The sequence below is a fragment of the Quercus suber genome, unplaced genomic scaffold (genome assembly GCF_002906115.3).
Source record: "Quercus suber isolate HL8 unplaced genomic scaffold, Cork oak 2.0 scaffold_226, whole genome shotgun sequence".
Classification (NCBI taxonomy): domain Eukaryota; kingdom Viridiplantae; phylum Streptophyta; class Magnoliopsida; order Fagales; family Fagaceae; genus Quercus; species Quercus suber.
Genome location: NW_027069684.1, coordinates 720999 through 735043, shown reverse-complemented (window position 1 = coordinate 735043; position 14045 = coordinate 720999). Strand labels below are relative to the sequence as shown.

The window sequence follows — 14045 nt, the reverse complement described above, 5'->3', positions numbered from 1 at the left end:
AGTATTTCTAGAATGTTTTGAAAGAAGAAGATATTGAAAGTGAGAGTTACAATCATTTATATATCATGTGTAAAGTCTTTTAACCATCCAAAAACTGTTCCTAATATTCACAATAGTTTTAATTTCAAGCAGTACAACTTTTGGCTCAAAAACTATCAATTCATAAATTCTGCATAATCTCATACAACACTCATACGTTCAAGATTCATACAACTCTCAATTAATTTTGATGAAACGAAACTTGATAATCTTTTATGTCTTTTAAACAATTCTCGTACGTCCGAGATTGTATAAACTTAGTTTTTTTTACTACAAAGAAATATAATAAAAATAAATAGTGATTTAATAATCAAACAAAACATTTGACACTTTGGAGCCGAAATGAAACGCTATCCTTGCACAATTTGAGCACCCACACAACAATTGCTAAAATATTACTTCAAAATTATCCCTAGGATACAAACAAGTTTATTCCGCTTTGAATACAACAATTTTGGAGAAGTCCCCGAGGATTTTTAGTGTTTCTTTGAAAGCTTTGAAAGAAGTACTAAAAGTGAGAGTAGAATCATTTATATATTGCGGTAAAAAGTTATGGCTGTCCAAAAATTGTTTCCAATATTCACAAATGTTTTCATTTCATGTGGAACAAATTTTGTCCCAAAAACTATCCAATTCCAAAATTTTGCATAATCTTGTGCTACAGTTGTACTTATTGTTTCTTACAAACTCTCAAGAAATTTTCATACATCTCTTGTACATAGAGATTCTCTAAATGTTTTTTTTCCCCATTCCATTGCCACATTTTAATTCACTTTAGTTCTACTAAAGAGGAAGTAACAATTCTCACAACTCGAGGACGAGTTTGTTTCAAGTGGAGGGGTCTGATGTAGGACACAATTTACTATTTAATTATTGTAAATTATTATTTTTGGTATTTTTATGTAAAAAAAACGTTATTTTAGGTTTAGGTGATTTATTTCCTTGTTTTTAGGTGCATTTAATGCTTTTTAGGTCAAATTTGGTTCCTGTTATGGTTAGGTATCAATTAGGAGTTATTTTAGATTATATTTTCTTGTTTGTCAAGTTTTAAGGAGCCCTTAAATAGGCTCCTAAGTTTGTAAACGTTTTTCATAGACTATTATCAATAAACACAGACTTTTGTCAAATTTTCTTCTGGTGGATTCCAGTTTTATCTCCTTGTGGATTCAGGGAAACCCCTCGTGAATTCGAGGTTTACTACCAGAAACTAATAGTTTAGTTTCTGTCCATCAAGAGAGCATCGTGTGTGCTTCTCTTCAGGCTTCCGCGACATCACCACTTTTCCATCCTCCCAACCAAACACATATGAGAGAAAACAAAAATTTTTCTATCCTCTCACTTTTTATCATCTCCCCTTTTTCTGTCCTCCTACTTTTTCATACATCCAACCAAACGGACCCTTAATAGTGTGGGCTTAGGAATCGTCCCCCTTATCCCTTTAGCATACCTCGTCCATGTTTGAGAGAATAGTCAAGTACTTAAATAGTCAACCAGCTTGGTTCTTCAATTTTACTATTTCTTTTATTCTAAAAAATTCTCTTTAATTTATATTCATGGAAGAATAGATTTTACCAATTAAAACTCTTAAAATAGATCTTGATAATCACAGTGAAATACCATATCAAAATCTCAAAAAAAGAACAAAATAACTATCATAAACTTTATCAAAAAATACATGCAATAAAATCAATGCCTTACAAAGAATAAGAAAATTAAATAAAAAAAAAATTTTAATTCAAGAACCTACTTTCAAATTATTAGGGAGACATCTTCTAGCCATATGTATACATTATGCACATATAAACATAACACGATTTTTTTTTTAGAAGAATATAACACAACTAAAAACCTATAAATAATAATTTAAATTTAATATTAGGAAAATAACCAAAATTATTCATAATCTAAAATTAAGAAACTAATACAAATCATAAATTAAGATATATATATAGGTAGAGTTCTACTTGATATAGAATTTAAATCCTATTGGAATTAAGATTTCTAATCAATGTGCTTTGTTGCTATCCCATAAAAAAGTGGAAATAAAAAAAGTTCAAATGAATAGAAATAAGGAAACATTGATGTATGTACGTTATTTACAATTTTTTTTACTTTATCCAAAAAATAGTTTGGTTACAAATTTTTTTTTTTTTTTACTTTATCCAAAAAATAGTTTGGTAAATCAGTATGAATAGATAAACTTGGGTTGTTGCTTTTTTTCTTCTCTTTTTTTTTTTTTTTTTCTTTTTCTAATGAACTGTATACTTGTGTAGTAATATAATTTAAGTAAAAATAAATAGTAAAGAATTTGGATTGTAATATAAAGATTTTTAGTAACTTAGAAATTATAGATAAATTAATAATAAAAGGATTAGATGAAGAATTTGAATTGTAATCAAATTAAAATTTTATCAACTTAGAAATTATAGAAGAAGAATATAAGGACAAATATATATTTAAAAAAAAAAAAAACTAACAAAATTTCTGCAATTTAGTGAAGCCACTTGGCACAACCATGGCTTCTAAGCCTAACTTTTATTATATAGTATAATTTATATATATATATATATATATTCCTTTTTTTTCTTTTCAATTTCATGAATAATTGAATTTAGAATATCTAATTGACCACTTTAAATATATTATAAAATTTGTTATGAAAAATCTGTTTTCATTATATTTTTGTTTTAGAAATAATGGGAGCCTTGTATTACCCTTTAAAAAAAAAAAGAAAAAAAGAAACGGGAACATCTACTTCTCTAGAAGGACAAAAAAAATAAAAGTTAGTGACTAGAGATAAGGCATAAAGCTAATCGGTTTTAGATGAAGGTATTGGAAAAAATTAAAGGGTATTTTGGTTTGGTTACAAAATAACTTGATTTTTCCAACAAAGCTGACACAGGCCTAACACATAAACGTTAACGAGTGCTATGCACCACCCATTAACAGGACCCTAATTAAATTGTTGCTAAATCTTATCCCTTTTCTATACCTTAATATCCTAATAAAATATTAATTTAATAAGATGTAAAATTTTGATGATCGACTTTTAGTTTTATTTAAATTTAAATTAAACATTTGTTAAGTGTTATCCCTTAATTTGAGGAAATATTCAAATAATATAAAATTAATTTACTAATTAGTTGTTCTTAAAATGTTGATAATAGACTTTTAGTTGAAGTAAAAGTCAAAATGCTTTCTTTTTAGAAAGAAAATGTGAGTTGTTGTTTGGATTTAAGTTTATAATTTTTTTATCATAGACTTTTAGTTTGAATAGAATTTAATATTGTTGAAATATTTAAGTTTAGAAATTTTTAATAATAAACTTTTAGTTTGAATAAAATTTAAATTTGTTGAAGTTTAAATATATAAAACACAAACACACACACACACACACACATATATATATATATATATTTTTTAATAGAGTTTCAACATATGGTGTCTGCTTCTGATGAAAAAAATGGTTCACCCTATGGGTCAAGTTTAGGTTGACCAATTTTTTTACTAGTCCTAAAAACCTTCTATATTTTTAGGATTCAATGTTTAGGTCCCATGATGCCAGGTCTATAAAGAAAGATGGGAGAGATAAGGTGGACATACAGAGGCATGGAAAAAGAGTGTTTCTTGGCTTTTGAAAAATTGTCGAGTGTGAGGTGGGAGACATATTTTGAATCACGACAAGGGGGAAGCACTCTTCCATCAAAATCTAATATCAACAGTTATTTGTGTTGCAAGACATAATTTAAACTCATAATTGGTTGGAAGAGAGTGGTATCTATATCTATTATATTATTATATATATGGAAAATGATTTGCTATAAAATAAGTCGGCTTCTCTTATTCTTAGTCTTTCTCATTTCTGAACTCGGTGAAGGTCAATCTTCTTCCACGTTTTTGGTCTTGACACTTGCTTAGCATGCGCTAATTTGTCAATCTCCTATCTCTCACGGCTACATCAACACCTATCGACATTATTTGTCGTTGCATTTAGCCATCAACCTTCACAAATTTTATTTTATTTCGTAACACCCCTGATTTGTGAGTCTGTTTCTCTACACACACACATTCTACTTTGATAGCAAAAGGAGTGAATTTATGGAAAAGAAACTATAGCAAGAAGCTTCAATTGCTCATTTATTTTTATTACTAGTCGCTAACCATGCAATGCACAGAAAAATTCAAAAAAAAAAAATTCAAGAACTTTTTAAAAAAAAAAATTTTTTGGTATACCATAGTATCATCTTCCTCTAGACTGATGAAAGCTACTGAACTTATATCTTTGAAGACCCACAATATCAAACTTCCCACAAGCTGCCAATAACCAAGCCTTTACTCAACAATGAAAATCCATAGAAAAAGAAACTGATATCAATAGAAAATGGCGAAAAATAGAGAGAAATATGTGTTCAAAACTGACCTGTACTACGTCTACTTCTTAATTGTTATAATATGTTGCCTGATTAGAGAGAAGCATCTTGGTAAATATGGCACTTTAGTGAAGGATATGACGATTGACAAATAACAAATATTATTTCCATTCTATAATAGTGACATCTCAACTCCCCTCTATTGAAATTTTCCTTCTTTCAATTGTATCTGAAATCACAAAGGTTACAAGATGTAAAAAATTCTATAGGATGCGAAATATAATCAAAGCATTGAAACAAACTTCTGAATTGTTATTCAAAGCATTGAATAACATGTTATTCAAAATTTAAACTTCTGAATTGTTGAGTAATGTGCAGGAAAGACGAAAGACAAACAAAGGATTAAAGATATTAATACAGACCTCGTAAACCAAGGCACATCAATTCTGAATCTGTATATGGAATTCGCTATTACGTTGTCTAATGCTTCTAAATAGGACGTGTTATCAATCTTAATTTTTCTTCCTTCTTATTCTTTTTCTTTCTTCTGGTTTAGTGTAAAGAAGAGAGAGTGGAGGCCCGGCAACAGAGGCAGCGTTAGGGTTAAGGGTTCAGATGAAAGACAATAGGTTATTAAGGTTAAGGTTTGGTTAAAGAGTCAGGATGTTTCTTTTTCAAAAAAATAAATAAATAAATAATATTGGTGATGATGTGGAAAATTGTGGAGCTTTTAAAACTTTTTTTTGAGCTTTTAAAACTTATGTGAAAAAATATTAGAGAGTCAACAAATAGTCAAAGGAATCAGTTTTATAGTATATATAGATTATTCTTTTTTTTTTCCAATATGTATAAATTTTGGTTAGTAATATGTATTCCATAAAAGTCATGAAAAAAACTATTACATAAATTTTCACTGTTTAGAAAAATGTATTAAATATGTCAATGTTTCTTTTATAAAATGTGTATAATATGTGTCTAGTGTTAATTATTTCTATAAGATATTAGTGTCTTTTCAAAATCTTTTTAAACTTATTTTAAATGATTGGGCTATCCAGTGCAACTCATACATGATTCCACCATGATTATGTCTTTTTGGGTAAAATTTAAAAATGAACTTATTGTGTTAAATTCATTTCATATTCACATTCTATACACTACAATATGGTAAAAATCATGCATTATTAACTCTTTTTTTATTTTTGGTTGAAAATTTTCATTTCTTTATTATGTGAAAAAAGAAATACAAGTCATACCCAGTTGATCCAACCTATCAAAAATATGTTAAGGGCTATAATTTTACAATCTGTTTGTCAACCTATTTCTGGTTCAAACCAGATTTGACATGAACCCGTTTAGGTCGAACCTAAACCTGACTAACCCAACTTGTTTGCTAGGTCTACTTCACACACTCCCATTTCGCTTTTTTTTTTTTTTTTTACGCTCACATTCTTTCTCGACTAAGATCTTTAAATGATTTAAGACACCACACACAATCTCGAAGTAAATTTTCTATATTAAACAAAACCCTATTACTACAAAAAAATTAAACCCAAAAAGAATGCAAAACTTTGAATTTTAAACCAAAAATTAATAAATAAATAAACCCTATTAAAACCTAAACCTTAAAAAAATAGTAACCCTAAAAGAACCCTAGACACCGAAAGCAATAAACCCTAAAAGAATCATAAATCTAAACCCTAAATCCTAGTGTCACAAAAAAATAATAAACTCTTAAGATATCGTACACCCTAAAAACTATAAATCATAAATAAATAAACCTAAACCCTAAATTCTAGTGCCTAAAGAGTATTAAATCTTACAATACCATAAACCCTAAAAATCCATAAATCCTATATCATGCCCTAAAACCCAATAAACAGTAAACCCTTAAAAAAAAGGGGGGGGGGGGGGAAAAGGTCTACTTCACACACTCTCATTTCGCTTTTTTTTTTTTTTTTTTTTTTACGCTCACATTCTTTCTCTACTAAGATCTTTAAATGATTTAAGACACCACACACAATCTCGAAGTAAATTTTCTATATTAAACAAAACCCTATTGCTACAAGAAAATTAAACCCAAAAAGAATGCAAAACTTTGAATTTTAAACCAAAAATTAATAAATAAATAAACCCTATTAAAACCTAAACCTTAAAAAAATAGTAACCCTAAAAGAACCCTAGACACCAAAAGCAATAAACCCTAAAAGAATCATAAATCTAAACCCTAAATCCTAATGTCACAAAAAATAATAAACTCTAAGATATCGTACACCCTAAAAACTATAAATCATAAATAAATAAACCTAAACCCTAAATTCTAGTGCCTAAAGAGTATTAAATCTTACAATACCATAAACCCTAAAAATCTATAAATCCTATATCATGCCCTAAAACCCAATAAACAGTAAACCCTTAAAAAAAGGGGAAAAAAAAAAATGCGACCTTTAAATAACTGTAAACTTGTGGTTTGTGAGAAACCTTTTGTTCAAGAGTTCGTTGGGTTTGGGCCTTGAGGAATTTTTTATGGGAGACCTCAAGAACCCACCAGCCCAATGCTAACGACCCCCATATTTCGAATGTAGTGTGGCAATGCCCAAGGGAGACAATCAATGAAACTGGGCCTATAGAAGAGAGATTGAGAAAAAAAAGGGTATCGAGTAAGAGAAAGCAAAAAGAGGAGAGAAGAAAAAAAAATATACATATATATATATATATATATCCATGAGAAATCCACCTTCCATAGACGATACTATAGTATAGTTGCTTGCCACATGAGTGAAAATGATATGGATGGAGATTTGAGGGTAGAAATTCAAACTTATAATATTTCAAAGACTTCCAAGACTCAAAGCATGATTTACCAAACAAGTTTTAATGAAAACCAAGGTAGAACTGTTTAGAGCTGTGATCATTCATGTAATCAAAATAATTTTTATAGTATTATTATATCAAAAAATAAGAGTGATAAATAACGTCAATTACAATTATTCACCTTAGAACTATAAAGATATTTGCAATGTGCACCCAAAACTTCCAAATTCTAAAATCAACCCACAATTTGAGAAAATTTAAAATGCTCAACACATCATCCAAATTAGTGTCTAAATTAACAGATTAATGGATGATACTGTCCATCCTAAACTATAAGGACACTTGAAATCAATTTTCCTTTGATAATTTGGACACTAAATTGGATTAGGGGCAGATATTGCAAATTAATCTCAAACTAGGACGTGGATTGTCAAATTTCATAGTTAAGGACATACATTGCAAATAACCCCATAATTTATTATCAATATCTGTAATTAAGCTAGACTACGCAATTTGCGCAGTAATTGGAGGACTTCTCCAGTTATGTATTGGACAATAAATTATAGGTATCTTATTAGTAAATTACAGATTTCTTTTTGGTACATATAGTATAGCATACAAATACACTGATGTTTACAGCTCATGATCAGGTAAAGATTAAACCAGAGCACCTCACAACACACACTTACTGCCAAGACCTTTCAGAACCATATCAAGCATCCAGTGAAAGGGTGGTTTTCACAGTGTCCAGTCCTACAAAAACAAAGGAAAACTTATATAAAAATCTTTTTGGACTTCTATTTGCTTAAAAAGTAAATACTTGTTGGGAAGAGAAAACTGCAGTTCATCAAGATACAGAATTAAATATTCCTTTATAAAAGTTTCCAGAGAATTCAATGTGAGAAAGGCATTTTTCATGCAACAATAGGATATACCCTATGATCCAAAAATAGAAGGTTAAAGAAAGTACAAGCACAGGATACAGAGTTAGCACAGCAAGTTATTTTTCTTTTCTCTTGTTAATCCAACTTCAAGGCTGGAACTCTAAGCAGCAAAAATGCAAGCACTAGCATCTTTAGCTTGTTTTCAGCCAGGAACTTACAGATGCTAGGAGCTTTGCCTTGCTTAGGGTTTATTTGGATGCACCCTTTTCCTTTAGCTTTTTAGCTTATTCACTTATATACAACTTTTTAAAACTTCACTTTTTCTAGATATAATTATATGTTTTAACTTTCAGCAAATAATCTTTCAACAAAAAGCTACCACCGAACAGTTTTGAGTCTTAGGAGCCCTCATCCTTCAATTCTATTATGCACAAATATAGCAACAAAACACAAGATAGCATAATGCAAATGGTTAACCAATTCATAAGCTACAAATTTTCAAAAATATATGTACATAATAATATATGCATAGATGAATAAACATGTTGATATTAGCTTGAAAAGATATTAACATTCAGATCCACACTGGTGAAATCTGGATTTTAGGGGTGGTCTTGATAATTACATTCAACAGGAGGTAATTATAGATTGTCACAACCATTGAACTCATAAATCAGATTACAGGTAACATTGCTATAGAATTTCAAGAAACAAAACATTAAAAAAGATCTTACCCAATGAAACATATGCTGGCAAGCTGACATAACGGGGACAAGAGCTTTTTGAAGAGACCATGTCATTTAGACTGCTCGATCTAACCACACAATCCCGAGGCTGTGATAACATCAAGCTTTTAAGAATGTTGAAATCTTTTAAATAAGTTAGGAAGTTCAAATCACATTCATTTTAGACAGCAAGGATAGCCTGTTAACTGAAATACCATGCTAGATCCTGAATTCTCTAAAGCACCCATTGAAATACTACCAACCAACAGTCTCTGCTTTTTTAGTATGCCAGAAGATATATTAATTTAAAAAATGTAAGGTTGATTTTATTTTTTAAAATAATCAATCAATCAAATGTAGAGATGAAAACAATAAAGGTGGTATAAATCAAGACGGTGGCCAATGTCTATTGGTGTCTGATCTGGAGACACTAAATAACATGAAATCTTATTTGGTTTAGTTGAATTCAGCACAGGATCTTTTTTCAGTAGCATTGAAGAAGCTAACCTTGAAATCCTTATAGAAGCATAAATGAAGTTCCTCCACGGAGCCTTTTGAGCACACCAGCAATGGAGTCGCATGGAAAGCATTCTCAATGGCAGAAACAATGCCTCCAAGAGGATACTTTTCAGTATTAGACGGAATGTATCCAGCATCTTCCAGAACTTGCTGTATAAGAAAATACAAATGATAAATTACCAAAACAAGATCCATGGTGAAAACAATCTATATATTACACAATGGAGGAAGCAATTTATATGTAAAATGTCATGTTTAAAATAAATTTAAAAAATAAATAAATAAAAATAAATAAATAATAATAAACTTTTCTAGGAGTAATCCTATTATACTTTCTGTGTACTAGAATAACCTCCTCATTTCCATTAAAATATATATATATATACACACACACACTTATTGAAGAAAAAAGGTGTGAGAGAGAAGGCTGTATGGAACACTATAATAGAAAAAATGGAAAGACCTTACAGGCTGGAAGAGACCTTTATCTTTCCATAGCAGGTAGAATTACTTTAATTAAGAGCACGTTATCAAAGTTACCTACATATAACCTATCCCCATGGGGGCAGCTTGTCGCATTGAGAAATTATATCAGGATTTCTAGCAGTGTGAAGTAGAGGATGAATTTAAGTTTCATTTGGATTATTGGGGAAAAATTGTGAACTACTTTAGGGGTGTGTGTGTGTGGGGGGGCAGGGGGGGTGTGGTTGGGGTGGGGGGAGGCATTAGGAACTTAGTCTTGTTTACCAGGGAAATGGCTTTGGCATAATGCCTTGGAGAAAGAAGCCTAATGGAGACTAGTTGTGGATAAAAAACTTGGTACCATTGGGGTTGTGCTCTAATATGGTTATTGGCCAAATGTTGTTAGTATATGGTTTCACTGCATTAGCATTGAGGTGGGGGTGGGCTCTAGTTTCAAGTTCTGGCATGACTTTTGGCGTGGCAGTCAATTGTTGAAGAATAGTTTTGTGAGAATAATGCAAGACTGGGAATTGGAGTCCATAGCATGTTTTCTAAACATAAATTAGGCAAGTAAAGTTGGAAGAAGTTGAGTGGATAAATTATGTTGGAATCTATCTAAAAGAAACATGTTGGAAGTTAAATCATACTACATAATGTTTGTATTTCAGCTAGAAGAGAACATGGAGGACAAATTCCCAACTAAAGTGGCATTTTTCCTTAGGAAAGCAGCTTTAGGGAGAATTTTAGCTATAGATAATCTCAGAAAACAGCAAAAATTGTTGTAGATTGAAATTTATGTGGATAGCAATAGTAGATAGGGGAACAAATACATAGGTAAGCTAGATAATGTACTTTATACTAATGAATCACTCTTTCAGAATTTTTCTCCTTTTAGGAGGATATGCCTTGTGTAAAAAGCATGAAAGAATTTAGGTTGATGTAAATAATATTCAGTTTACAGAAAACGTACTGTGACATTATATTTAAAATAGACACTGAGGCCTATTAAAAAGTAATTGTATTCATCTCGGATTACTGGAAAGGAACACGTCCCATGCTTCTCTGCAAATATAAATTCAGATGAGAATGAGAAGACATTAACAAGAGGGAGAATCAAAATACTTCTTTTGCTTCATCATACATGCAAGTTCAATAGACCTCCCATAATGACCACATAGTTTGAAATCCAATCTCATTATCGATGGTAAACACGTGATAAGAAACTTAGTGCACATGCAAAGGCAACTTTCAATAGTTTACTGATCTGAATCAAGTCAATCTGTTTTAACTGACACTACTCTGAACAAAATCTCTCTCTCTCTCTCTCTCTCTCTCATTTCTTTGCTTATCTCATCCTTGAGGAACAAAAACATTTATTAACATTGAATGACATGAAGATTTACCCATGAAAAATGTAAGGAAAAAAGATAGTTGACATCATAAACCAGCCAAACATGACATTTTATAAAACAGTATACAATCATCACTATAGATACATTAAACAAGCAAACAATGTGCTTTCCTACAGCTCAGATGTTATTTTTTGCAGTGAGGGATTCTAGTGAAACTTAAATTTGTCTCTCCTAAAAGGCAAAGAAAATCAAAAGACAAAAAATGGAGATTGTTAAATGTACAATTTTCAGATTCCAAGAATTTCAATAAATTCCAAGGACTAATAGAGGGTGAGATTCGTAGAACTCTTCAGTGTTCTACATCCTTTTGGCAGATGCAGAACTTCCCCATGCCGCCTCAAAAATATAAAAAAATAAATACAGATAGGAGTAAACAATAAACTTTAGATACCCAATAAATCATGTGAGTGAGCAAAGGTTGAAGATCATTACCCCACTGCCATTGTATATCACCCATTTCAGCCATCCCCAAGAGCATAAGAATGAATAACTGTTAGTCTGTATTTTGTAAAGGGAAGATTAAACAAAAGAAAACTAAGTGAACATAAGATGAGGACCTCATGTGCCCAGAATGATCCTTTTCCACCATGGCAGGTTGATGGTGAACCACAACTTAAAGAAGGCCAATACTTCTCCAGATCATCATGCAATGTCGAAATCTACAAATTAAAAGGCATTTGAACTAATCGTGATTAAAAAATTATAAAATAAAATAAAAAATAAAAACTACTCACCTTTTGGAGACATAAAAAGAAGTTTCTAGTTTACCAATGAAATTAGAAATCCTAAAACTACTAATACAAGTAAGCAAGTTGTTATAAATATGCTCGACATTCAATTCAATGTACATGAAAAACTCAAACAGTTCAATAAGGGAATCATAAGTGTGTTGAGGGTTATTGAAAGACAACATGCCTAGAGTGCTATCATTCCCGTGCATTATTCAAAGCCTCACCTCTTTTACAACCTTAAATAAAACCCTAGTCATTCTTTGGACCCTAACCTTAATTCTTCCAAAGTTGTAAAGTAAACCCTAGATTTTCAACTCCAACTTCTCTTGAACCTAACCTAAGCCCACCAAAAGCACACACATAGATAGTTTTTCCATAATTTCGGTCATAGAAAGAATGTACGTTAAATGTACCAGTTTTTTCGGTCATAAAAAGTAGGTTTCTAGTTTACCATCAAAATTATAAGTCCCAAAAGTACTAAATATGCTCAACATTTAAATCAATGTACTTGAAAAATTCAAACAATTCAATAAGGGAGTTATAATTGTTCTACTTCTTCTCCTTATCTCATTAATTTTCTTTGCTCATTGGTACTCACAGTTATCATTCTTTGGACCCTAAAACCTAACCTAAGCTCACAAAGCAAATGTAGATACCAGTATTCCCTAATTTGTATGTACCAGTTTTTCGTCGAAATTGGATCTGGTGCAACAGGCAGGCCAGGATCCATCATTGTAGTCAGGCCAAAGTCCATCTATCATACAAATACAAACACAAATACAAAGCATGTGACTGCATATCTATAATCAGAAAATTAATAATAAGAGATTTATGTAAAATCAAAATTAATCCGCGATTGCTTTATACTCACGGATTGTGAATTCAGTGGGAGCGTTGGGGCTGAAACAGTGGAAACAGAAATACAAGGTGATATATTATTACTATAAATAAATATATTTTCATTATTCGAATTCGAAATTTAAAAATTAAAAAGAGAGAGAGAGAGAGAGAGAGAGAGAGAGAGAGAATATAATACCGGCGGCAGCAGGCGTTGGAGGAACAGCAATAGCGTGTACGCTGACAGTAGGCGCCTGGCCATTGCAGTGCCAAAGCAAAATAATCGAACTCTCTCTGCGTCTGCGTCTGCTCGATCGCAGAAGCTGAAGCTGAAACTGAAACCACTAACTGTAAACACACGAGAAGGAGAATCGCTTTGAATTGCACAGAGACGGAGAGAGAAGAACACGCCATTTTCATTTGATTTTGTAAACCAACCGAGATTCTCTCTTCCTCTCTCTCTCTCTCTTGTTTCTTCCTCCTATTCCCTATGTGCTAAGCTATATTTATTTCCCCTTTATCTATTCGCTACATGATACTTTGCTTTTGCACTTCACTTTACTCTCCAAAACATCTCCAAACATTTAAAAAAAAAATGTTTTAGACTTTCCTCCATAAAAAAATAAATAAATAAAATAAAATAAAATAACTAATAAAAGAGAAAGAAATTAAAATAGAACACTTACAATTTGTGCTAAAAGTATATTCCACCATCAAAATTAAATTAGCTTTATGTCCCTATCCATTAATAATTGTGAGCCATTGACCTCTATAACTGGCTGGTATTGTCAATTGAAATTTTGGATGATTTTGATTCAGGGAGTTTGGGGATTTATAGTTTTAGTAACGTGTCAAAACTATTTAAAATTTTATGAATAAATTATATAAGTTATTCATTTATTTTATTTATTTTGGATAATTAAAAAAAATTTGTAAGATTTAATTAAATAAACGGACATGTGGAACAATTTGGTGGAACAAAGAGAGAGGTACATAAGATTTGGATTCAAATGACAAAGTCTCAACTCACGAGTTCAATAATAATAATAATAATAATAATAGTAATTCTATTCAATGAAAACAAATATATATATATATATATATTGTTGAGGTCTAAAAAAATCATAACACTAAGGCTCAAAAATAACACAATGGGCCAACTCCATAAAAAGTAATATTAAAGTGGTTGAGCTCACCACATAAGGGAAAAGTATGGTAAACCCAAAATATCTGAAGCCTAAAACCCATGAAGGGA

At 30.8% G+C, this 14045-nt stretch overlaps 1 protein-coding gene across 1 annotated transcript; it reads right to left on the bottom strand.

Annotated features, from left to right (window-relative positions):
* Positions 1–7676: 7676 nt before the first annotated feature.
* On the bottom strand, positions 7677–13354 carry LOC111997829 (ribonuclease 2). Its single transcript, XM_024029965.2, has 9 exons — positions 12990–13354; positions 12825–12853; positions 12634–12707; positions 11780–11881; positions 11655–11658; positions 10781–10872; positions 9337–9498; positions 8839–8938; positions 7677–7973 (listed from the first exon to the last, which is right to left on the bottom strand). The coding sequence occupies exons 1-9, from the start codon at positions 13208–13210 to the stop codon at positions 7933–7935; spliced, it is 825 nt and encodes a 274-aa protein (XP_023885733.2). The 5' UTR covers positions 13211–13354; the 3' UTR covers positions 7677–7932.
* Positions 13355–14045: the final 691 nt, after the last annotated feature.

What these genes read in the sequence shown, in the direction of transcription:
- LOC111997829 (XM_024029965.2), bottom strand. Translation starts at nt 13,210, where the DNA reads ATGAAAATGGCGTGTTCTTCTCTCTCCGTCTCTGTGCAATTCAAAGCG. An exon ending in GCTTCTATAAGGATTTCAAG is followed by an intron (nt 8,939 to 9,336) that starts GTTAGCTTCTTC and finishes ATGTTATCACAG; the next exon opens with CCTCGGGATTGTGTGGTTAG. An exon ending in GCCAGCATATGTTTCATTGG is followed by an intron (nt 7,974 to 8,838) that starts GTAAGATCTTTT and finishes TTGTTTTTGTAG; the next exon opens with GACTGGACACTGTGAAAACC.